Below are 25,230 nucleotides of genomic sequence, written 5' to 3'. Positions count from 1 at the left end.
TCTGGAGCAATTTATTACTTCACATAAACCCTCTTTGTTTTACTTAACTCAAAACACAAAAATCGTCAAAGGAAATATTAATAAATATTCCTGCTACTTACAGTAGTCATATTGATGTGCTATATAATAGTCAAAAATATAGAACAGTAAGTAGGATTTTGTCCATTCAAAATACTAAATCCTGTATGTGTAAGGGGGGAAAAATTATTCTGTAAGCCATTTGGCACTAGAATTAAGGCAAAACAACCTTTCCTTTGTTTTTTCCTTGCTCAGCTTGGTTTCAGCCACCATGCATTCTCCTGTGAAAATATATCAGGTGTATTTAAATTATTCTTAAACTACAAGACAATTATTATACAAGATTCTAAGCAATAGAAAATCAAGACCTTTAAGTTTTATGATATTCTGATTTTGGAATGGAATGGGCTTCCATACTCTGGAGTTGTTTTAGCACTGTTCAGTGTTGATATGTTCCAGAGCTTCTACATGTAGGAAAGCTGCATAGATATTTCACTCAGTTTTTCTTTCTTTTCACTGTGTTCTCTGTGTGAAGAGCTGTCATGAGGGATGCATGCTCAAGATTTGTACTGCTCAGGAATTAATTACAATTTCCCAGAGCAACTGACCCCATGGAGAATAAATCAGTGATGAATTTCTAATCAAACTTCCTAACTGTGCTTAACTGTGATTCTGCACTGTGGCTGAAACTGGGCTGTTGTCCCCTGGCCCATATCACCAGCCCCACTTCAAAAAACAACATTTAAAAAATCGTTCAGAGCACCGTGATGCATTTGATGAATTTTTGCAGGTATATATGGACGATAAGTCTGAGAGGATACAAAAAATAAATAAGATTGGCAGACATCTGTGGTATGAACAGTTTGAAAACATTGAACAACTGAGTTTTAAAAGAGCAAAACCTCTAGGCAGCAAATTGCAGATAAAATATTTAACATGCCTAAGGGATTCCACTCTTCTCATTAGTATGCAAATGTTTCTGAGCATCCTGTCATATTTTTTGCAACAGATTAATTGTTTAGCGTTCATAGTATACTACTTTGAAAATTTCATGTCCCTTGTTTTCCATTGGAAAATGAAAAATGAATTGACCAGTTGGTTAAATCTCTATTTCTGAGAAAGCTGATGCTAACAGTGTCATAAAGTGCAATGTAGTTATTTTTATCATAGTCATCCTTTTGCCCATCTCATAATCAATAGGATATATTGGCCTTCAGACTTCTGTGGTTTATTGTTGTTAATATATAATGATTGCTAACGTAGACTGTAGAAATGAATTCACATCTCAAGATTTTTAGGGTCAATATATAAAATTGTTCTAAATTAGATTTAGAAAAAAAACAGTGACACTTTCATTAGCTCTCTCATCTTCTATAAGGTATCCCTTTCTATTACTAGGTGCAATATTAAATTAGAATTGATTTCAATTATGTTGAGTTTGTATCAGTCCCTAGGGCAAAAGTAGCTTGTTAACTTCGTGTGCAATGTAAGTTGCACTATTGTCTTAATTAGTTTGATCAATACTGCACGAAGAGTTGTTGATAGACAGCAGTAGAGGTTGTCAGCAAGTAGGGGATGTAAAACTAGTTACGATCAATGAGTATAAAGAGAAAGATATTTACTTAAAGGAAGTTGTATTTTAACACATATTTCAGTTTTATCTGTGCTGTCTCAAAAATCAGCAAGGTTTCTAACAGGAATATGTTATTGCCATTCAGGTTGTGGCCAGGGTTTATTGTTCAGTTGTGTTGTTGCATTTGTACTTTCTAAGGAAGGGCAGAAAATAAGAGAAAATGAAAAAAGTTCCCTCCTGCGTCTTCTGAGAATGACCTGTCATGGTTTCCAGGCAGCTCAGCAATCATCTCTTTTGTAATAAAATCACTAGAGAATTTTTAAACTGGTATTTTGTTTCATAGTAGCACATAATTCTATTTCTACTAATTCCTAATTTTTCAGTCTGGATAATCTTTAATCATTAGAATTTTGGTCTTCTATATTAAAAAAGAAAAGTACTCTGACCAAGAGATTTTCAAGATTTCTCAAGATTCAGTAGCCATGAAAAACCCCTTGAAGAAGACATATACTTCAGCCTTTTGAGATGCCTGGTATCTGGTATTTCAACACACACTTCTCCAATCTTATAACATTATGCCTCCCCACTTTACATCTCTCTCTATATATAGATTTCAGTTCTCCTCCAATGTGCTAAGAAACCTTCAAATACATTGAAAATTGAAGAAAGGGAAGCATATAATATTTGGTTTGTAGGACTTCACTGAAATTTTGTGCTGAAAGATGACCCTTTCCAGCTCTGTAGAGTTGAAATTCCTTCTTTAGCCATTACAAGCTGAGTGGTTCAACAAAAATTCTTTCAAAAGAACATATTGGTGTTTGATGGTATTGTAAAGATGGAACTCCATGCTTCTTCAGTGTTGAAATATCTGAATTATAATTGCATAACAAATTGTTCAAAACTATTTTGTTTTAATTTTACTAACCCTCTGAAGGGAACAATAATACTTTAATCTTCCCAGGATTTGAGGTTGACTAGTTGCATGATGTTTACACAACTTTTTAGAAGAGTGAAGCACTTACTGCTGCTAATGATAATGATGATTCTAATATTCAGTGCCACAAGCCTTTGAGTAGTGCTTAACAATATGAGCCAAAATTCAGCAATGCCTATAGCAAGTGGCAGTGTGTCATTGATTATAATTTTTTTAGTATTTTTCTATCTTGCTTTATATGTTAATTTCGTCAAGAGTTGAAGTAGCCTGCAGGAATTTAAATTTTTGCTTCCTACCATTCTGATCATACAAGTCTGATGTTTCTTTTCTCACACTCAAATACAAGGTAGATTTTTGGGGTTTTTTCAAGAGTATATGGTAGACACACTGATTAGAAACCTTTTCCTCTGACAGAAAAGGACATTTTATAATGTGAACTTCCCTTTTATTTTTAAAGGGCCTTTGAGATCAGTTGCAATTGTTAGAGAGAGAAATCTCTCCAGAGCACTTCTGAAAAGAACTGTGAATAAGATCTGCAACAACTCAGTCTCCTTAAAATCTTTTTTTTTTTTTAATTTGAACCAATAAACATTGTAGTGGTTTTGATGTCTCAGAAAAATTACCTAAGTTTTTCTGCCTGACAGGCTGGTTTTTCTGACCACAGGCTAATACAGTCTAAAGTATTCTCACACAGATTCTCACAGATTCTCTCAAATATCCATTGACCTCTTCTACCATCCTCATATACTCGCTGAAATTATCAGTAATGACCATTTTGTTGGAGAGGGGAACCTCTCTGTTCCATACCTGTGATATATTATTTTCCTGAGCAGGCTCTCCTTTCCAAAAAGTCTCCATAGATGTGGTGTCTAATGATCGAGTTTTGAGATCACAAATTTGTGCTTACTGCTCAGTACACATGTTGAGATATTTCCACAGTACTGATTGGTACTAAATAGCATTGGTTTAATAAATAATGTTATGATGGTAGCTGAATATTAACCCCTCATGTTGAACTAAATCAGCCGATAATTTTAGATATCACAAAGCATATATATGAGTTATTATTCAGGTGAAACAAAGATCTCCTCCATGTACTGATGTACCAAGAGTTGACTCGAGACCCTGGAGGGGAAAAAGAACAAAGTTAATTTTCAGTAACAATTGTGACCTTTTCTCACATTTCAGGAGCAGCTGAGAAAAGTTCCAAACATGGTGCAGAAGACAAAACACAGAATATTATTAGTGCTATGAAGGAAAGAATGAAGATTAGAGAGAAAAATAGACCAGAGGTGTTTGAAGTTATCCAGGAAATGTTTAATATTTCTAAAGAAGATTTTGTACAATATACAAAAGCAGCAAAACAAAGCGTTTTGGATGGAACATCCAAATGGTCAGCAAAAATAACTATCACAGGTAATTTTCTTCTGTTCTAAGAGCTCTTTCTTTCCTATTTCCCTGGGTCAGGAGCAAGATTTTTTATAAGTAGAGCTGGAATGTATGTTCAATTGCATACTTGGTGCATCTACAAGCAGTTGAATTTACAGGATGCCAACTGCAAGAGTTGAGTTTTAAGCTGGCAAAACCATTTTATATTGTACTGCTCTGGGAAGGAAGACAAGTAAAAATAATCTGTCTCCAATAGCTCCTACATTATCTCCTATGCTAATGATGAGTTTTTTGCCACCAACTGCAAGAGTTAAAGTTCACCAAAAAAAAGGCTTTGAGTGATTAAAAAAACCACTTCAGCTTGCAATTCCAGATCTCATTGGTTTGAAACTTATTATCCATTCGCATTGCTTGACTAAGAGTATGTTCCATTTTGGTGATGCTGATGTTGCATAATTCTGCTTGCTCCAAACATATTCCAGATGGCTTCCAATTGCATTAGCCTGGCTGCTCATGAAGATTTCCGGGTCCTCTGACTTTGACATTTCAGTTTTGAATTAAAACCTCAGCATAAATGGAGGCTATTCTGAAGGTTGAGAGGTGGTGCATGAAACTCAAAAGAATAATTGTGGAATTTTGGGACTGTCACTAAGCACTAGGGACATATTTAATTCATATGTTTATTTTTAGTTCTACCTCTAAAGAATGCTGAAGGCTGTCTTGTGTTCAGGCCAGTATAATACATACAATTTAATCCTTGGAGACTTTCGATAGGCTGTCCTTTAATTCTGCTGCATAAATAGGAGAGGGATACTTCTAAAAGTATCTTGCCTTCTGAAAGTTTCCCTGTGGATTTAAAGTGAACAGAGAAGACAAAATATGCTATTTCATTTCTAAGAGTGTTTTCAGAAATTGGATGTGTTAAAGAATAGCAGAATTTTACTTCTTTTACTGAAGTCAGCACATACCATTGAACCCACACCAAGAGCTGATCTGCTGAGCAAAGTGCCATTTTTAGGTAATCATTTTTCTGAGCATGTCAAGGGAGCTTTGTTATCCAAAATGATTGACATTAGAGAATGTTAACTAAATATTACCAATGAGATGATTTAAATAATATCTGCAAAATAACAAAGCCAACTGTTGCTCAATGGTAAGAGCCAGAGTGAGTGTTTTAGCTGCAATTCTCTGGCTTTGGTAGGCTGCTCTTTGACAGTTCTACTTTCTCCTGAGATTTCCACTTTTATGAATTATGATGGAAAATCAAATTGTATGTGTTTATATTTGCCACCCAATTCATATCCATTGACTGTATACCCACATAAACTCTCAGAAAGGATAGCAAATACATAAACAGTTGATAATTGATCTGAACTGTCACCCTCTGTGACAGCATAGAAAGTATTCTAAAAATTATCTCTGAAGTGAACAAATGGCAAATGATAGCCTTGCCCCTCATGTTAAATTCCATAAGCCACAGGGCATATTTTCTATATTATTGGAGGTTTTACTTTGGAAACATTCGTTTGGATCATTGGAGAAATTTTGGAAATTTTTATTTGTTTATTGGGGGGCAGGGAATTTTAGGGAACTATCAGACTCAAGACAAGGAATACAATACTATATTCCTTGCTATTTTGATTAAACCAAAATTGGAGGAAAGTATTTGAATTATGCGTGAAAAGTATTTGTTTGATGCTCAGTAGTGAATCTTTATACTTATTACTCTATTAAACTATATTTTAAAATATGATAGAGTCCAGAAGGATAGTTAGACAAACCTTGTCAATCTCCAGACATTGGGAAAATAATCTAGAAACCTTTCTTTCATGATCCCTCATTTTGAGGCCTTTGTTTCCTGTTGCTGTTGTCACTCACATTTACTTCTTGGCAATAAAGGTGCTGAGGCCTAAAACACATTTTTCTCTTTTTATTGCAGTTCTTTGTGCTCAGGGCTTACAGGCTAAGGACAAAACTGGCTCAAGTGACCCATATGTTACTGTGCAAGTTGGCAAAAACAAGCGAAGAACAAAAACTATTTTTGGAAACTTGAATCCAGTATGGGATGAAAAATTCTATTTGTAAGTATAGAAAACGCTGTTGATATGGTTTTTTAAATCTACATTTAGATAATGTAACTCTACCAAGTGAAATATTGAATTAATTTAAAAATATGGTTTTGTACTATGCATATTCATAGCATTGTGAAATTAGAGAGATCTGAATGGAGAGAGCATCAAAATTTATTGTGGCTCTATCTTATAGTGATCATGTAGCTTATGATTAAATCTGTTTTGAGATCTGTTGGTGGTCTCTAATTATTCTAATCTTTAAGGGAACTTAAGTAACAGTTTTCATGCTTCAGCCTTACATACCAAACAAGTATTGTCATTAGAAATGCTTTCTTATGTGCAGATACTGACCACACAAGGTAAACTGTTTTTATTTGACACTGATTCTTTGAGTTGTAATTGGGGAATTTGGTAGTAACTGGTGTGCTCCAGGCTCAGGGTTGGTGTGTTTGTAATGTCCATACTTTTAGAAGACTGAGTGTTGTCTGAAAGTCAGATGTGGAGAGTATGGTATGATGGCATTGTTTAGTTTATTCTCATCTTTTTCTTCCTATAAAGAGGGAAGAGCTTGTCGCTATTCCTATCTACTAAACTGTGCAAACAATTTCTGTGACATTCAGGCATTTGAAATAGAGCCCTGTTTTCTTTGAGAAGGTGCAATGTCAAAACATGACAGGTTACCTTCCCTGGTTTTTGACCAAAATCTGCTACCTTATTGAGGAGGAGGTTGTTGTTTCTGTAAAGTTTGAAAGAGTTTTGGTCCAAGATGATGCTTCTGTTTGTCTGGAAAAGGTACTAGAGAATCCAGCTGCATTAAACAATATATGACATTCCATTCACAGTTTCAAACACTTGTACTAGAAATTAATAGGTAATTCAGAGAAAGCAGCCACCTAGAAACTTCTAGCTTAGGAAACAATAAGCTTCATCTATCCAGAAAGCATTGTCTTTGTGAGGTAACTGTGTTACTCGGGTAACAGTTGAAGTGTCATACCTCATTGAGTGACCAAAAGTAGATTAATTACTTTCTTGCCTTTTAATTGTAGAAAATGCGTAATGTCAAAAACTAGATGAGCAATTCAGCAAATTTCATAGGAAGCTTGTTGAATGTAGTTTCTCAAAGATGTGAACAGAACTACAATAAAATCCCTGGAAACTTGAAGATATTCTACTTTTTTTCCCAACACTAGGTATTACTATCATCTCCTGCCCTAGGAATAATACTTCTACCCCCCTCCCAAGCCTTACTATAGCATGAACTTCCTGAGCAACTGCTTTGCACTGCATACATTTTCCAACATTTTTATAGCATATGTGCTTTCTGAAATAATCTCCCTGACTTATTTAATGCTTTGGATTTCAACTGAAAGTATGTGAGAATTTCTAAATTGATTAAATAAACTATAAATGTTTAATCAGAAGATTAAATCTAAAGTGAATCAATATAACTATTTAAAGGACTCAGGAAGTATTGTTTAAATTAGGCTCTATTAGTGGTAATTGATATTTAAATCCTGTTTAAAATTGAATATTAACCATCATTATAACTTTTAAATTATAAAATGTAGAAATAAGATGTCTCAAAAATCTTACGATCTTATAGTTACTCCTTATACCAAAACATGTTTTTATGTTTCCCATCTGTTCCAAAACAAGGACTTGGAAAAAACATTGGCTCCCCACTGTGCATTTGCTCTGTCATAGCACCTGGAGTAAGGGCAGTGTTCTAGTTCTTAGAACCACACATAACCCAGATATGATTGCACGGTAACAGTGAGAGAATGTTTGTAACAAAATGTAGTCTGACCCTCTGCTAATGACCATGGGACACCGACATGGATTTGAACAGGAGACCTCATCAAGCATTACTAAAGTAGAGCTTTTTGGTGCACAAGGTAGAGAAGTAAATAGGCCAGCAGATGTTCATTTAGTGAATGTAATATAGGTGCTAAGGGCTTTGATCCTTTCTCCTGGCATTATTAGAAATGAGATAGAAGAAGTTTGGGGGGCTTTTTCAATGAAACATCAGTGATAGGAGAGTTTTTTCAATGCCAGATCAAAGGAGGAGTCCTGCAGCTGCTGCCTTCTCTTTCTGGTTGAGTGTGGCATCTGATACAGCAAAAGGAACTGCATTTTCTTTTTTTTTTTTTTTATTACAGGAAGATGTATTTTGGCTGAATCGTTTTCAGCTTTGTAGAAACCTTTCGATTGATACACTATAATAGAAGTCTACTCTCATTCTTTTCTTGACTATTTTTGACAATTGCTTACTCAAATACAGAAATCTGTTTTTTCTGGCAGTGCTGTCTAGGCTAGCACACGTCTCCTAATTACCCTGCTGACTTTGCAGGTACCACATTTCCTCTGACCATTCATAAATACCTCAGATACAATTGTATAATACAGAAGTCTTTGAAATAACTGGGTGATTATTTTACATTATTTATTTTTCCTACTGTGGCTGTCTCTGAGAGAGCATAAGGGCCCTAACAAATATGTTCATTGTATTTATATTGCTACCTTCAGTGCATGAAAACATTTGCCCAAACTGATTTCAGTCATCCAGCTGTAGATATTCTTTCTTTAGAGTTACTTTAAAGCGTAGCACTTGCACATTATTTATTCTGAAATAAATTATTAGTGGATTCATTTAAAAAATATTTACTGTCGGGGCCACGAGGACTTCACCAAAGTCCCTTTCAACTGTTATTTTATGTATTCTTGATCACCTGAACTGACTTTTAAAAAATATGATTAGATAACTGCTTAAATGCTGCTCCAGTTTCCAGTGATATTTAAACACAGTTCTGCCAGAATTGTTGAAATAGCTCAAGTACTGCCTCCTAAGTAAAAATATATAACAGAGAATTGTATTATATAAAACCAATTGAGTAATAAAACCTATCCATTAGTTATCTAGACTCATCCATTTTAAAAATTCTTTAATAATCAGCCAATTTTCTGAGACACATTCTGCTAATTAAAATTACATGAGGCTGTGTATCTCACAGCCTCAGCCCAAATCGAGCAGAACACCTCTAAGAAGCAATTCTTAATTGTTTGTTCAGTGATAATGTTTTTCAGTTTCAGAGTACAGCATGCATGGTCTGTCTTTTTTTCAAACTGCTGTCAATCCAGATTAATTTTATACAACTCTCTTTTTATTATGACAGAGTAAAATAATGCAAGAAAAAGCATAATTAGTCTCATTCTACTTTATCAGAAAGCATGGCCTGTGACAACACTGCTAAAGAATTGGGACTGTCCAGACTAGAGAAGAGACAAGTAGTGGAGGTAAGGATGTCTTTAAACACATCCTTTCTCCTGCAAAGAGGAAAGGAATAATCTATTTTCCATGCTTACTGTTATAGTAGAACAAGAAGTAATAGCCACAAATTACATTTAGAGAGGTTTAAATCAGACTTCAGAAAAGGTTTGCCAACAGTGGGGCTAATGAAGTTCTAGAAGAGATACCCTGAGGGACCATGGAGCTGTCTGTGAGCACCTAAGAACAAAGAGGACATAGCAATGGAATGGCTCTGGTTCTGCCTTGCAGTAATGGCAATAATAATAAACATGAGGGGTAATAATAGCAATAAGTGGCTTCCTGAACTTACTGAAGGTAGCACAGTGTCAGTTGTCATTTTAACACTGGGTGCAGATCTCTCAGAGGAGATGTACAATCAGGTCATGCCAGTGCATCTAATATTAAATTTATATTGGATACTGTTGTAAAGATACTTTATTATTACAGTTTTATTACTCTAGCCATTAGAACGAGCTGGAATTCTGTGAGGATTATTTCATGTCTGTGTGGCATTCTGGAAATGCAGAAGTTATGTAGTGTCACCAGATTGTTGGTAAATTATTAAAACTGTCTCTTCTGTCTTGCATCTCTGAGTAGACTACAACTTCTCTAGTTTTCAGAACCATCAGTACCTTCAATTCTCTGTGTGCTAGAGAGAAATTCCTTTCTCATCTTCCTGTATCACACTTCTGTGCGTGCTTTTACTGAGCATATAAAGCAGAGTGGCTAGAAGAGGAACACTGAAACTAGCATATGTTGTCTAGCCTTTAATTCCCTGGGCTGATTTTCCTGGAGTAAACAAAAGTAGGAATTCCACGCAGAGCTTCTGGACAGATGTTAGCAGTGACTAAAGCACAACGTGCATATCATGACATAGGGCTGTTCCCGAGTCTGGCCAGGTAAGTAGGATCATTCAGAGACAACTCTGTACTTCAGCAGTAAATCTGCCTGCAGTCACACTGCTACAGGGCAGGCCAGGAGGAAATATTTGCTCATCCACTTTTCAGTTTTTAAACACAAATCCGTGTTATTTTTGCGGTCTTGTACAGAAACATTGCAAATGTAGCAGAGCTGGCTTTGTGCTGAAGTTTCGACACAAAGGTGAAGATGAGTTAACACATTGGTTGTGCTGGGTCTCACCATATTTCACTAACCTAAGATTAAAGGAGAAAAGAACGCTGAGGACATCAGGGAATAGTACATCATTCTGACTATCTGAATAAATATTTCTCAATCAGCTAAGTATATATCAGAGGGAAATTTGTGTCGTCTCAGGAGAAGAAAAATATGTTTGTGCTGAAGTACACAGTGACTTTTTATATGCAGCATCTGCCAGAGAATCAAAGCAGGAATAAGATTTCTATTAAAAGCACAGGTATATGGTGATGAGGGTCACAAATACGTCACCAGTAACAGATCTGCCTATGTCACTATGGAAATCCCCTGTCAATTATTTCTGTTGGGTACACAGCTAAATGCAATTCGGACTTTAGCTATGTAAAGCAGTAACTTAGAGCTACGTTTCAGGAGAATTAAATGGTTTCTGTGTTTAGCCTAGTTTCTTAAGGCAGTGATTTTTATTTGATCCATCTCTATCTTTCTATATTTTGTATGTCCTTGCCAACAGCTTTTGAATTTTGTGATCAGTCAGAGACATTTCATAGATTGCCAAATAGTATATCTGTCATGTTCTATGAAAATATGTGGTCAGAGACATGAGAGCCTAACTGTCCTCAGTATGAGCTCACCCCATAACAGATAGCAGGAGTTCACATGAAGGGGTAATTTATGAAAACTCCCACTTGGCAGAAGATTCAATAGGTGATTGTGGTTGGTTGGATGTCAGGGAAGCCAGTCATAAGATGAAAGGAAGTTGCACTTTATTAGTTTTGCTAATCACAGAAAAATGTGCATTTTAATTACCAGAATTATCTGCAAAGTTGAAATCTGGGATACAGACAGACACAAGGATTTCTGTGATACTGAATGATGTCACAGTGTGGCAGAGTAAAAGCTGTGCATGCCATTTTTAGTATCAGATTGGCCTTGACAGTAATAATACCATTTACAGCACTTTATACTTCCAAAGCCCATTACCACCACTAATTAATTCTTAGAATACCCCTGAGGGGTGCTTCTTGGAAGATAAGTTGGAATATTAGTGTTTTAACACTGAAAACAGAGACAGATCACTAAGCAGTGATATGCTTGGAATAGAATTCAACTAAAAACTCTTAATCAGGTGTCAAAGTTAAGGCCCTGCTGAAGATGAAAATTTGCTACTATGCTTCAAAGTAATATTTAAAGATAAAAAAAGATACGTAATATATAAATATTTCTGTAGCATTAGTGAATGTAAATAAAAAACATACATCATATGGATGCAGGAGTACAGGATGGATTTAATGGATGCCAGCTCTGTACTAGTCAAATGTCAGCAGAAAGATTTTCACTAACCCAAACCTCTGCTGTCAGTGCTGGGACATCCCAATCAAGTGATCAAAAGCCATCACTAACAAATAGCAAACAGTCCTCATTGTGCCTTATAGGAATAAGCAGCAATAGAGTTGCTTTTCTATTTCTGTGCAAATACATGCAGGGTGCATCTGGGAGTAAAAATTTTTTATCCACTGTGTACTCTGCAGATTGCAAGTGAAGCCACCTCATTCCCTCATGCATCCAGCAGTTTCTCAAATCCACTCAACCCAGGAGGGGTTAGTAAGCCACTTAAAGTTACAATAAATTTTTTAGAACATGGCATGGTCCCTACTCTTTCTTCTTACCAGGGAATGGAGGTCACAAAGAACATTAATGTATCTTTTTTTAAAAAGGCAGCTACTTATTTTCCTGGGTTTTTCTGGTTGTTTTTCTTTTCTTGCTGGGATGTTTGTGCATACTTCTTGGTTTTTAACAAAAGCTTCCTGACACACACTAGAAACATTCTTTAATTTTTATGTTGTCACTCTTTGTATTATTCCAGACTATTACTTTGGTACTTTACTGTATGTACTACGTGGCATCCCTAAACAAATAAACCTGACCTAAACCTGACCTGTATCTTTCCTAAGATATTTGTTAAATAATAGCATCAAGAAGTATGAATTTCCAATTAAAAATTTTGATGAGCAGTCATTGACATTCATAAATGCAATCTCTATGTACATGTAATTCAATAAAGTTATTCTCTTTATATGTAGTAATTCTCATAAATGTAGCAATTGTAGTTTTGTCCCCGGCAGTCTGGAATGGCCTTTTATTCCTCTGGATGTTGTGGGTTGGTTGTGCTTTGACATTTGGTGCAGTAAAGCAAGTGTGTGGAGATTGAGTTTAATTAGGCAGCACTACAGAGTAATATAGTGAATATATCACTCACATTTTGTGTTTTATTTTTGTTTTTCCAGTGAATGTCATAACTCTACAGATAGAATAAAAGTAAGAGTATGGGATGAAGATGATGATATCAAGTCTAGAGTAAAACAGCATTTCAAAAAGGAATCAGATGACTTCCTTGGGCAAACCATTATTGAAGTAAGAACACTGAGTGGAGAAATGGATGTATGGTATAATTTAGGTATGATTCTTACTGATTCTTTAAAACAAATGTAGGTAGAGTCTTACTGTCTTTAACTTTGTGACTTCAAAATATGTAGCTTTGGTACCAATGTATGACTTTTAAAATATTAAACATTGCAGGTTGATTTGAAAGTGAAAGATAGAACCCCCACTGTCCATGTCCCTGTGCCCTGGCAGGGAAGGGGTAGAGAAAATCAGGAGTGAAGTAAACCTGTGAAGAAGGGATGGGTGAGGGGAAGGTTTATTTTTCATTATCCTACTCTGATTTAACTGGTAACAAATTGATTTTCCTCTAAGTCAAGTCTGGTTTTGGCCGTGGAAGTAATTGGTGAGTGATCTGTCCCCTATCCTTCTCTTGACCTGAGGCTTTCATTAGATTTTCTATTCCCTGTCCAGAGAAGAAGGGAAGTGATAGAGCAGCTTTGGTGGCACCTACCATGACACTCAGACAGAGTAGTGTAGGTTATTGGTAAAGTCTTCATAACTAAAGGAAATGATAATAATTAGTACAGATATCAGGTAGAAAATTAAAGTAATTTCAATTGAAAAGGGGAAAGTAGTAAATAAATAGCTGTGTAGCCTTGTTTGAATATGGGAGATAAAATAAGATTTTCTACATCATATATATTCTATTTTATGGCCTGCACCATGTGTGAAGTACTAAAAAACATTCTCATTTTCAACAGCAGGACTCCCTGACTTTAAAAAGATTAAACTAGAATGATTTATGAAAGCTTTTCATATGACACCTGTGTTCTTGGTAGTTACTAATGTATTGTTTTTCCACTCTTCAGAAAAGCGAACCGATAAATCAGCTGTCTCTGGTGCCATTAGACTGAAAATCAATGTTGAAATTGAAGGAGAGGAGAAAGTTGCTCCCTATCATGTGCAGTACACCTGTCTACATGAGGTACGTTGGAGAAGTTATAGTATACAGTACAGAAATTACTGTTCAGGTGTGGCATGTGTAAGGAAAAAAGGCTGCAGAACATTACAACACTGAAACAAATAACTGATGCTGTACCTCAGGACAAGTTTATTTTAGATTTCCCATTATTTATTGCTGAGAAAGTATCAGGTTCAGAGGCTGGGGTGGAACAACATAAGACCAGCAAACAGATCGTTCCTGCCAGGAGGTGTTAGGAAAAGAGGTTGAGCCAGATAAACGCTCTCTGTTTTTTGATTTAGCACTTTGATACATGATTGCTAACATCAGGAATATATAAACATTTTTATATGTTACAGAAGTATACTGTAAAGAATTTATTTTGTTTTTCAGTAATTTATATTTTGGAGAGTGAGAAAAAGGAGAAACACAGATATTAACAAATATAATGTTCCTTTCATCTAGTTTGCTTTTGTCAACATTGAAAATAATCATCACTGACAAATAGGTGTGTCTTCTGAAAGATTTTCTTTGTAATTGATTTGTCTTCCTTCAAATAGTGATCCATGTAGAAATTCTATTCTGGAAATACAAGTAGTTTCTGAAATCTGATAGCTAATATATGGCTGAAAGTTCACCATTTGCATGTAAACACAAAATCCCATTGTTCACTTTTTGTAAAATCAGCTATTAAGGGAATTCGGGCTGATAGACTTTGAGCTGAAATTGCAAATGTTGAACCTATGAAGTAAATGACAATATTCAAATTCTTTAATATCATCCAAGAGACAATTATGGACTAATTAGAAAAACCATACGTATTTTGAAGTTTTAGTGGTTTTTTTTTCAGTCACTGAAAATAGGAAACAAAATCTGTTGGATTTTGTGGATACATGTGGAATTTGTGGATACATATGGAGCCAGGCAATCTGAGAAGCTTTCTATGCCATGAATGTCAGATGCTAGCTTTGCTCCCAAGGGAACTAAACCTAAGTTTTATTGCACACCTTGCACATCTTGAGAGGCACCTGCAGCTCCCTGTAACTTATGGACTTCAATAATGAATTTGAAATTTATTGGTCACAGATGCAATTAAAACTGAAACACTAATAAGTATTACAACATCACGATTTCATTCATTAGCAAGGGCATATAAAAGAGAAGTTTCTGCACTATTTTATGTTGCAGTCTTTCTGTGCCCGTTAACCGACAGGACTTTATATTGAGGAGATACAACGTGCTGAATCACAAGCCTGCTGACTAGTTTGAGCCAGTCTTTGGAAAAACAGACAATTAAAAATGGGCTAACAATTAACATACTGGTGACTATACGTAGGATATGTTTTCAGAATGCTTCTTAAAAGCCAAAATTTCATGTTTGAAACATTTCTTACCTTTAGAATCTCTTCCATTACTTGACGGAAGTGAAGTCTAATGGAGTGGTGAAAATCCCCGAAGTGAAGGGGGATGAGGCCTGGAAGGTTTACTTTGATGATGCTGCACAAGAAATTGTGGATGAGTTTGCAATGCGCTATGGAATTGAATATATTTATCAAGCTATGACGTAAGTATTATCATGGCTGGCTTTCTGCTCTGCTGTCAACAATGTGATTGACGGAAGTAACAAATTTTAAGCCTTCATGTTTTCATTCACCATTCCTTTCCCATTCCTGACTTAAAATTCTAATAATTTTTGTCCATCTGATTCTCAATGAAGTGCTTCTCATCTGCAATGGCTTTAAGATACGAGCATTTTATAAGCTGTTACTGGTATTACTGCTAATGCATTCCTTAATCCTTATGATACTGATATATAGCACAGTTCAGAAAGACTTCCAGTGTTCCAGATGCAACGGGAACAAGGTTTCACAAGCTCTGTAGTCTTTTCCAGGACTAAAGAATAACAACAATGGCCATAGTGAGGTTCTATATTATATGTAAATGATTTGTGCAAGCCATTTTTTAACAGTACTGAGACCTATTACTACACTGTCCATTCTGAAGTAGATGTCTGAACACTTTAGAACACAGCACCATATAGTTCAGAGGCCTGGAGACATGAGAGATCTGTCATGTATTCTCAATTTATACAGCAAAAGTTTTTCTAGTGAAAAGGACTATATTCTGCTGGAGCTGAAGAAAAACAGAGGACTCCAAATGAGTCCTCTAAATAAAAAATACGGACTTTTTTCTTATAGAAACCTGATATTTTGAAATTTTTAATCAGAATATCTCTCACTTTTTTGCATCTCTACCTCCTAAAAAGAAGAGTCTTATAATAAGTACGAAGGTACATAAAAATTGGAAGTTTTCTTTTTATTGCAGAATATAATGACACCACCTGCTATTGCAATGAACTTGTCTTTCACTTTATGTATCTGTCTGTGAACTATTGTACTGTTCATCTAATAGAAGGACAGGGAATGTATTTTTACTAGACACATTTTTAATGATCTTCCTTCAAGGAATTTATACAGCATTGCACAGAATAATTAATGAAACTTGAGAGTTCCTCTGTTTTATATTTAAACTACATGTGGAGGAATTCATGTGTTGACTTTCATGAGTATTTGTGTTTCTGCGTTTAGTTTCTCTGTAGCTCTGTGTGATTGTTATGTTATTTATTAACTTATCCTGGTATTGTAATTTTATAATTTGACTTAAAATGATATGGCATTTTTACCAAAATGTTAGTCATAGAGTTGTTCCTGCTGTGTGTATCAAAATTAATTCAAGGTTTGACCAGAAATAAATTGTTAAGAGCTATTAATGCCAAAGGAGGGCTGTTATTAGTGATTTGCATAAGAAAGGGTGGATTTAGCATTAGTTTTGTCTTAGCTACAGCCCCAGTAGTTATCTTAATATAACATGGCTGCATATTTGACAGACAATCTTAACAGTAATTTATTTTTCATTTTGTTTTTCTTCATCTCTTGATGTATTCAAGTACTGCAAAATTTTCCAAAAAATTTTGAAACTGGTTTTAGAAATTCAGTTGTTGCAAAAGTCAGCATTGCAAAAATAGCAGTATAACTGATGTGAGTATATTAAATCTTTTTTACTTAAAAGCGGTAGAAATTGACAGGTTATATTTTTATATAAAGAAAATGCTTTTTTTTTCCTCTCAGTAAATAACATAGCTTACAGATATTCATGAAAAGTCTGTACATCTCACATGGAGCTGGCCAAGTACTCCAATATATTTTTCAGGAGTACTCACTCAAAAAATTCTAACCAAGCCATTTTACGTTAATTGACCTATTTTACCTCCTCTTTTTGTTCTTGCTTTCTTCTATACCTTTCCCCACAATTTTCCTCAATGTTGTTGACTGCAAACCAGGTATCTGAAGGCAGATGTAATAAAAAAGAGAATTCAATATTGGTAGTCACAAGAAATGAAAGCTAAGATTTCATTGCCCACAGACCCATATCCTTTTATATTTTAAAATGTTGAATGTCAATAATGAGCACTGCCTTTTTGAGGGGATAGCCCCAGCCTGTTTAAGTCAGGAATGAAATCAGTGATGAATGTAATCCCAAGTAATACTTGGAGAAGAATATATATTCATATATGTTATTTTGCTGATTCATCTGCAGACGCGTCTCAGAGCATTCAGACTTCGGGGAGAAGAGTAGTGAAGGCACTAAGTCTATTTGTCATGAGGAATTTTGTTTTGGACTATTATCTGCTGGTTTTATTTCTTTTTATGAGATTACCTTTTTCTTCTGGAACAATTTTAGTGGCTGGAAGAAAATGTACAGCTTCTTGATTTGGAAAATAGAATTATCAGATTGCATTTGGTAACAAAGATCTCCTACTAAAACAAAAGCAATTTTCTACTATACAACATAGAGAGAATTTGAATGTAATCACTTTGCCCAGAGGAATATTGTGTAAGCATTTTTTGTTTGAGAATCTAGTTGCAGAGTACTTCTACTGCATGTCTCATGATAACGTTGGAAATTAAAATGTTTGTGTTTGTAAATGCAAAACTAACTAAGCTTTAACACCCCAGGATCCAGACCCCAGAGAGCATCTGCACTTCATCAGGCTACGTGAGTTTTAGGATGCTGCTAATGAGGTGTTCTTTTTGCCTGAATGTAATTTTTAGTGTTCACATTTGTTTTAAGGTTAGCTATTATATATAGTTTCAGTGCCACTTAATGATAGTCAGTCTGGACCCTTTTAAGTGTGGATAGATGGCATATGCTGGAGTAGGAATATATGCCTTTCTGCATTTCTACACAACATAAACCTGACTAAATTTCTCTAAAGTATCCCTGTCTAAAGTGATTTGGCATCCTGTTCCACTACAGCAATAAACAATCCCACTTACTTATAATTTCTGGTTCAGGATGATGGCTTTGTCATCTATGATCCCTTAATAAACCCTGAAGATTTCCTTCTGGCCCTCAATATTTATTTATATCTATTCTTTTAGAGCACAGAAATGATATTTCAAAAATTTAGTCTTGTTTTTCCAAACACAGTGAATATACTCATACTGGAATGTGGGAATCAGCCCAGAAGATACCACATGGGGGGATACCTGTCTGTCATTGTCCCCAGTGAGACATTTCTCACCAAGATTAGAAAGAGAATGAATTTGGGTGCACCTCTTGCTGGAGATAGGAACATCCCCACATTTTTATGAGATAAATGTAGACACTTTTTCCCTATAGATGCTGACTTAGAAGGGGTGTTTTACTCTCAAGATACGGATTACAACTGCACAGTTCCTGAGCAAGGAATCTGCTTTAAGCTACCACATGTGGAATTCATGTGAATAGAAAAACAGCCATTGACCCAAATCAAAATACAGCAAAAACTGATTCTGTTGCAGTAATTGCAGGTCTTTGAAGTCTTGACTGTATAGGTTACATAATCCACTCTTCTTTCTTACGATTATTTTATTCTTCCACTCCTCGTGGAGTCTGTATTAGGAAAAGAAAAGCAAGACAATTACAGCCATTCTTACATGGTTCAGATGAGAATTTTTTTGCTTTTTGTGATGGATAGCAGCCAAACAGACACTGTTAGCCACACAACTGGTATGTATAACTCCCAGAAGTACAAGCATGACTGTGTGAGATGATAGGGAGGAAAATAAGTATCACAGAAAACAGGAAGAAAAAGTAGAAAAACAGCACAGTGATCCAGCTGGCCTGTATTTTGATGACTGTGGTGATTGATGGCAGTTTATGTTGTAAATTCAATGTCTAGAAGGAATCATACTGGAACTTTATTTACCTACATATATTAAGTCACACACTGCAGTGAAGAAAAACCAACTTTTTTCCTGTCATTCATCTTTAAACATAATTTATTTCTCTTTAGAAGGCAAAAATCTGAGCACGTATTTAAACAGTGTTTGACTAGACGCTGAAATTGCACATAATATCCTGAATTTACTGTGTAATAGAGTCAAGTGCAATAAAAGCTCTATTAAGATCTTTACTTCTTACTGGCAAGAGTCACCACAGGTAGAACCTAATGATTCTCAATCAGCAAAATCACTCCCATTCCAGCAGGTTAATGAGCACTAACCATGTCATCTTGTTCTCCTGCTAGTTTTCAATTAATGTGGCAGCATTACAAAAAGCACACAGATCGCCCATTAAACTAATTTTTTATTGATAGCGTTTGCTTACTGATGAGTACAGCACATCAATTAGACTTCTTTCTTCTCTACATCATGCTAGCAGAAATATCAGAAAATTCCCAGGCACTGTCTGTTGGTCAGGAAATTGCATTGTAAGAAAGTTGGAGCGAGCAGGCCTGGTTTCAGACACCACTGTAGCTTAACCAGTGCAACCTTGCTCTAAAATATGTGAGAATTACCAATGGTTGCTGTGACATCATGTGCCCACTACAAATTGTTAACAAATCATGCTATTGGCTGCTGTTTTCAAAGACCTGCAATAAAAGGACAGGGGCTTACTTTGATTTATTCATTTTGGCAAGAAGGAATCCAGGTATCTTGCAAGTAGCTGATAACCTGAGTTATCTGCACTCTCAGAGTCATGACCCATATTGTGTACTTAATAGGTTCTGTGAACATTAGAGATTTTAATTAATTGATGGTGAGAAACAAAAATATGTCACAGATGCCTTATCATAATTTTCACTAAGCACATTACAGGTGAAACAGTGCAGTGATACAATAAGGGCATAAATTATTCCAATTACTTTAAATTTTCTGTGTAAAAAATTGGTACAGTTTGGGTCTGTTTTCAAGATAAGAGTTCAGTACAGGTCATGGGTAGGTCATTGTGAAATGATTAGAGGAACCTGCAGAAAACACCTTAAAATGGTGACCCAAACAACATTCCATGATCTGCCATGTTTTCCCTGAAGGCAATTGAAACAATCTCAGAAATTAATTAATTTGGAAATTAAAGATCGTCAGTAAAAGTATTAATTATTTTGTCAGTCTTTTGGAAACGGTTTCTGATCATACCTACATATATTTCCCAAACTTACTCATAGATAAGGAGATACTTCTATTAGCTTTAAACGTTGCCTTTATTGTTGAGAACCACCTGACATCACTATTGTATTTTATTACAAAGGAAAGTATTATTCTTCTACTTGACAGAAAACACGTGACACATAATGAAAGATTTTTCTAAGGGGTAGAGAACTGTGTTGTTCGTTTGCTGAATTCACGTATCAGTCTTCAAAAGCACTTCTTGAAAATACAGGCAGTGAATTAAAGGTTTGGTAGTTCTATTCCGTGGGCACATAGCTGGAAATGCTGGGTTCAAGTCCTGGCCCAGGTGATTGGTTTCTGTGTAGCTTTGAGCAGTTTATCTCAGTGATGTAAAATGCAGATGATAGCACTTCATGCTATTTTCCTGTAGGGGCTATGTTGCCCCTACAGGAAAATAATCTTGAATGATGCCTTGAAAGATGATTTGGGCAGTGACAACAGTTAAGGGTATTTGGCTTAAATTCAGCAGAAGGGTTCAATTGTACCTTGTGTTAATTTTTTTTCTTGGAAGGCATAGTGCCCAGGTGGTTCAGGCCCAGCACACTGCTCTGCCTTATGCTCCTGAGGAGGAACAGGAGAGAGGAGCCAGAGACTCCAGCTAAGAGGAGCATGTGGTGCAATCAGGACCTTCAGTCATATGGATACTGATTGGAATTTCTTAATCCTCTTCTGTTTGACTGTACATCCATTTTTACCACCATCTTCTCCTAATCTCCCTCATTCTCTTTCCTATTTGTGTACATTTAGTCTTTATCCCTTTATCTCCCTCCTGGAGATAATTATAAATCTTGAATTTAGGAATTTATGTTTGCAATGATGATGTTCACTGTCCCCATGGGTCAGATCTTTCATTAATTTATACCTCTCATGTTTTGTTGTGTTACAAGCTCTTCATATGCTAGCAGCAGGCATCTCCTGTTTCATTAAACAAGTAAACAGTGCTGCTACTTTGCACTTCTGGTTTTGGCTGTTTCAGGTTTAACAGACTGATTACCTAAATTTTACTGGCCTGGATTGAAGTGGAACAGTTTCAATTATGGCCTAATTCAAGTCAAGGTGAATCCGGAAGCTGCTTGAAGCACCCTACATTAATAATGTAGGGTAAAATAAAAGCCACACTAAAATGCTAGTTTGAGTCTTTTTGTTGGCAACAATTAAATCTTCTTCTACTATAGATTTCTGTGACTTTCCATGATGAGTTAGAGTTTGCTTTTTAATAATGAACGTTTTGCTCAAGAGCAATTAAAATAGTTAAGTCATGTTTTTGTGTTTAGGATTAAGAGGGTAAGAACTGGATGTGAATCTAATGTGGCCAGGTTGAAAAGATCAGTGTGCAACAAGTGGCAGTTATATCAAATATGTCTGGATTTTCCTTATATGCATCTGTACAATTTTCCATGAGGTAGCCTGACAGCTACATTATTAGAGTTAGAAAGAAATTATAATGGGAGAAGAAGCAGATTCCCTGCCATCTTTAATAATTGCTAGTTTGTTTGAATTGCAGGCACTTTTCCTGTCTCTCTTCTAAATACATGTGCCCTGGTGTTCCAGCAGTTATGAGTACATTGTTGGCCAATATAAATGCTTTCTATGCTCATACAACAGCAGCAACTAATGTATCTGCCTCAGATCGCTTTGCTGCTACTAACTTTGGGGTAAGTAGATTTTCATTTTTAATAGAATTCTAGTCCTTTCTTTTTCCTAGTATATTCCATATTAACTGCTACGTTTAATTTTTTTTTAATTGCTCATTTTAAAGAATAAGGGTTGTTGTTAGATTTTGAAAATTTTACTCTGAGTCTTTAAAATCAATTGTCATAAAAGCCAGAGAAGATGCTATTCAGCTCCTTGTGAGGTGTAGAGGGTAGAAAGCACTGGCACACATTCACTGCACTAAAATCTCCAACAAACAGGTTTCTGTTTTATTGCAGTGGGCCTTGCAAACTGCTAACTGCGTTAGTTTGCAAGTATTGGATGCAATTCCTTTCTTGGGCTGTGTCATCAGTGGACTCAGGTTAACCTAATGGATGTAGCCATAAACGCTGCTCTTCTCACACACATCCATAATAATGGACCCTCTTAATTTTGCTGAAACTTTTGCTGGTGCATTTTCTGAGTCCTGGATTTAGGTATCAGGAATTTTAGGAGGAATAGTAGTATTTTAGGATGTGGTAATACTTCTTTTGCTATTGCTAAATTTTCTTCTGTGGATAAGTATCTCACAGCATGGACTTTCCAGTCTTTGAACACGATAATAGATAAACATACATTCAGCCCTTATTCTGATTTCTTTCTTCTACTCTCAGAGGAATTGAAAGCAGGAAGGCAGAGCAATAATTCAAAGAGGTTGCCTTCATAGCTCTAGCGTTACACATGATGCAGAGAGTATAAACACAATCTTATGATGAAAAATGCATTTATTCTTTCCTCTTTTTTCTTTTTTAGGAGGAATTTTATTTGTAGAGCTGATATCAAAGCTATATTTGATGTAACAGTTTTCCTAAAAATACCATTTATTGGCATGAAATAAAATATTAATTGTAATTAAAATTTATTAAATAAAAATTGAAATTTAAAATTTAAAATTTTATTTGAAGTAGTGTTAGAGGCACTAGTACTCTTCTCCAGTATTTAAAATAATAGAGGAATTATGAATTTCATATTTTCAAGACAAAATTATGAAATTATACATTTGGATGAGTAAACCAAGAATTATTTAATATCTTTGTTGAAAAAAGTCTTCTCTTTCAATGTTCAAGCTTTATTAGACCTTTGATGCAACTTTTGAAATTTAGAATAGTTTTGCTGTATTTTTTTTATCCTTTTTCCCCATTTTTCTAATGATCAGAACTACTTTTGTCCTCAGACTGGGCAGAGATCAGTCCTTTCTCTGATGTTAATGCCAGTTTGCCTTTGACACAATTCCAATCCAATTCATGGTTCAACAGATGGATGGAAAAGGAGTAGTAGGCATCACTAATAGAGATTTGGAGCTCTTTTTTCAAACAATTGACTTATAGGCAAAATATTAGATTATTCTTCTCTCCTGGGTCAAAAGGCATTTTTTAGTGAATAGCAGCACATCGTTCATCAAAAAGAACATCTCAAATTCAAGTCCTCAAGCTACAGCTGGGAATGATTTGGCTGGCTGAATATTCCAGTAGAGATTTATAACATGACAAAAAAGTTCTCTTTTGATTGATCCCTTAAGGGAGCTATGCCAAATTAGCAGGGTTTGGTGTGGGTTAGAACTCCATTGATGAGAGACAGTGCACAAAGGCTCTATTGTCAAATTACCCATCATCACATTTGAGGGATGGTGCAGATACAAGTGCATCCTTAGAGCCATCAGCTCCTGCTTCTTCCAGAACTCTGCTGCTTTCACACAGGCTGAGATTTCACAGTTTTGTGCAGTAGACTATGGAATATGTTCTAACGTGGTAATTAAAAACTCATTAGTATTACTTGAGAATGGCACAACTCAGCTGGAAGTCTCACAGCAAAATACTTGCACTGCTCCTTCATCTATCAAGATAACAAGTTAATCTTCGCATTTGAAAGGGAAAAATATAATTTCATTGTATTAGTATTGCTTAACTTATTCCTACAAAAGCCACTGTTTCAGAAGTACAATTTTCAATCATACTTTTGCACTAAATTTTGTTGTAAATGGGCATCATTTCTTACTTAGTAAAGGAATGGAGAGGTGCTGTCTTCAAGAGTTCAATCAGTTGCAAGGCAAATATAAGACAGGAAAATGTTGCATTACAAAATCTTTGTGACCTCACTAATATATTGCACAGCTGCACAGTTTGTAATGCATATCAGGTATACAATACAGATAGAAAGGGAAAATAAAGCAAAAGAAGATGCATTGCTTGGTCTTGAAAGATAGGTATTTCAAACCATCTCTTGTATATGAAATTATGGAAAATAAATTTATTTTCAGATAAGTTAAGAGTGGGAATAAGTTTTCTAAAATCCCAACAATTACAGGAACCTGCAAATTCTACTACAACATATTCTTGTTTTCTTCTTACAGAGAGAAAAGTTCATAAAGTTGCTGGATCAATTGCACAATTCTCTGAGGATTGATTTATCCAAATACAGGGTATGTACAATGTATTCTATCTAGAGTCAACATGGGACCCCAAATCCTTTGGAAAAAAATTTACAGAATTTAAGCTGTTTAACACCAATATTTTTCCAATTTGACAAAAAGAAAAAACTTAGTATTTTCTTTCCAAAAGCTAAGACCAGGTCAAGGGATTAGCACATATTCAAGAAAACGTAGTATTCAACTACTATTTTGATTAAATTGGTCTATAACTAGTCTTAAGTTAATTAATCTGGGAATCACCTTCACTGACTCAGGTAGTGCAAAGTGCAGTTACTGCTGTATTTCTTCTGAGAGCCTGACATCTTTGCTACAACTTGCATGCTAAGATCCTGGTAATGTTGAAAGAGTCTTGTCTCCTTGTTTTTCTGTGTGGTAGGAAAGTTTCATTTCTGCCTCATGGACTCTCCTTCCAGTGAGCCATGCTCCAAAGCCAGCCTTTCAGGACAGCAGGCACTGGGTACCTGCCAGTTACCATTTGGTTCTGAACTCCTTCTCCAGTCCACCGGATCATGAAACTTTTGGACAATATCTAAGTTAGGGTTTCATCACTGTGCCTCTCCGTGCAGCTTCTAGGAGTGGCAGCCTCCAAGTCAAGGATTTGTCTGTCCATCTGGCCTGCTCTCCAGAACTGGAGGAGAAAGGGAATATTTAAAACAATTCCAAGGCATTAGAGAGAGTGGAAGTTGCACATACTTAGTTTCTAAGATCACATTCTTCGTGAAGTAGATATGTTCATGCTAAAATGTTTTAATTTTGAAGAATGCTATCCAGATAATTTTGTAGCATGAGGCTGATACTTCATTAGTAGGAAGTTATTTAAATAACACTACTTCACATCACTCTGTTAACCCAGAGATCATAGCA

The 25,230-nt window shown here is 35.5% G+C and overlaps 1 protein-coding gene across 1 annotated transcript in view; it reads left to right on the top strand.

Moving 5' to 3' along the window:
* The window catches only part of UNC13C (unc-13 homolog C), a 123,258-nt gene that overhangs the window by 33,935 nt on the left and 64,093 nt on the right, over nucleotides 1-25,230 (top strand). Inside the window, exons 8-14 of the mRNA XM_088172513.1 lie at nucleotides 3,714-3,941; nucleotides 5,854-5,995; nucleotides 12,695-12,864; nucleotides 13,661-13,776; nucleotides 15,153-15,316; nucleotides 21,751-21,901; nucleotides 24,289-24,357. Of these exons, the coding sequence (XP_088028639.1) occupies nucleotides 3,714-3,941; nucleotides 5,854-5,995; nucleotides 12,695-12,864; nucleotides 13,661-13,776; nucleotides 15,153-15,316; nucleotides 21,751-21,901; nucleotides 24,289-24,357 (1,040 nt within the window). The remainder of the gene's footprint in view (nucleotides 1-3,713; nucleotides 3,942-5,853; nucleotides 5,996-12,694; nucleotides 12,865-13,660; nucleotides 13,777-15,152; nucleotides 15,317-21,750; nucleotides 21,902-24,288; nucleotides 24,358-25,230) is intronic.

This window comes from Sturnus vulgaris, chromosome 13, assembly GCF_052056855.1.
Source record: "Sturnus vulgaris isolate bStuVul1 chromosome 13, bStuVul1.hap1, whole genome shotgun sequence".
NCBI lineage: Eukaryota > Metazoa > Chordata > Aves > Passeriformes > Sturnidae > Sturnus > Sturnus vulgaris.
This window is presented reverse-complemented; position numbering and strand designations above follow the sequence as displayed.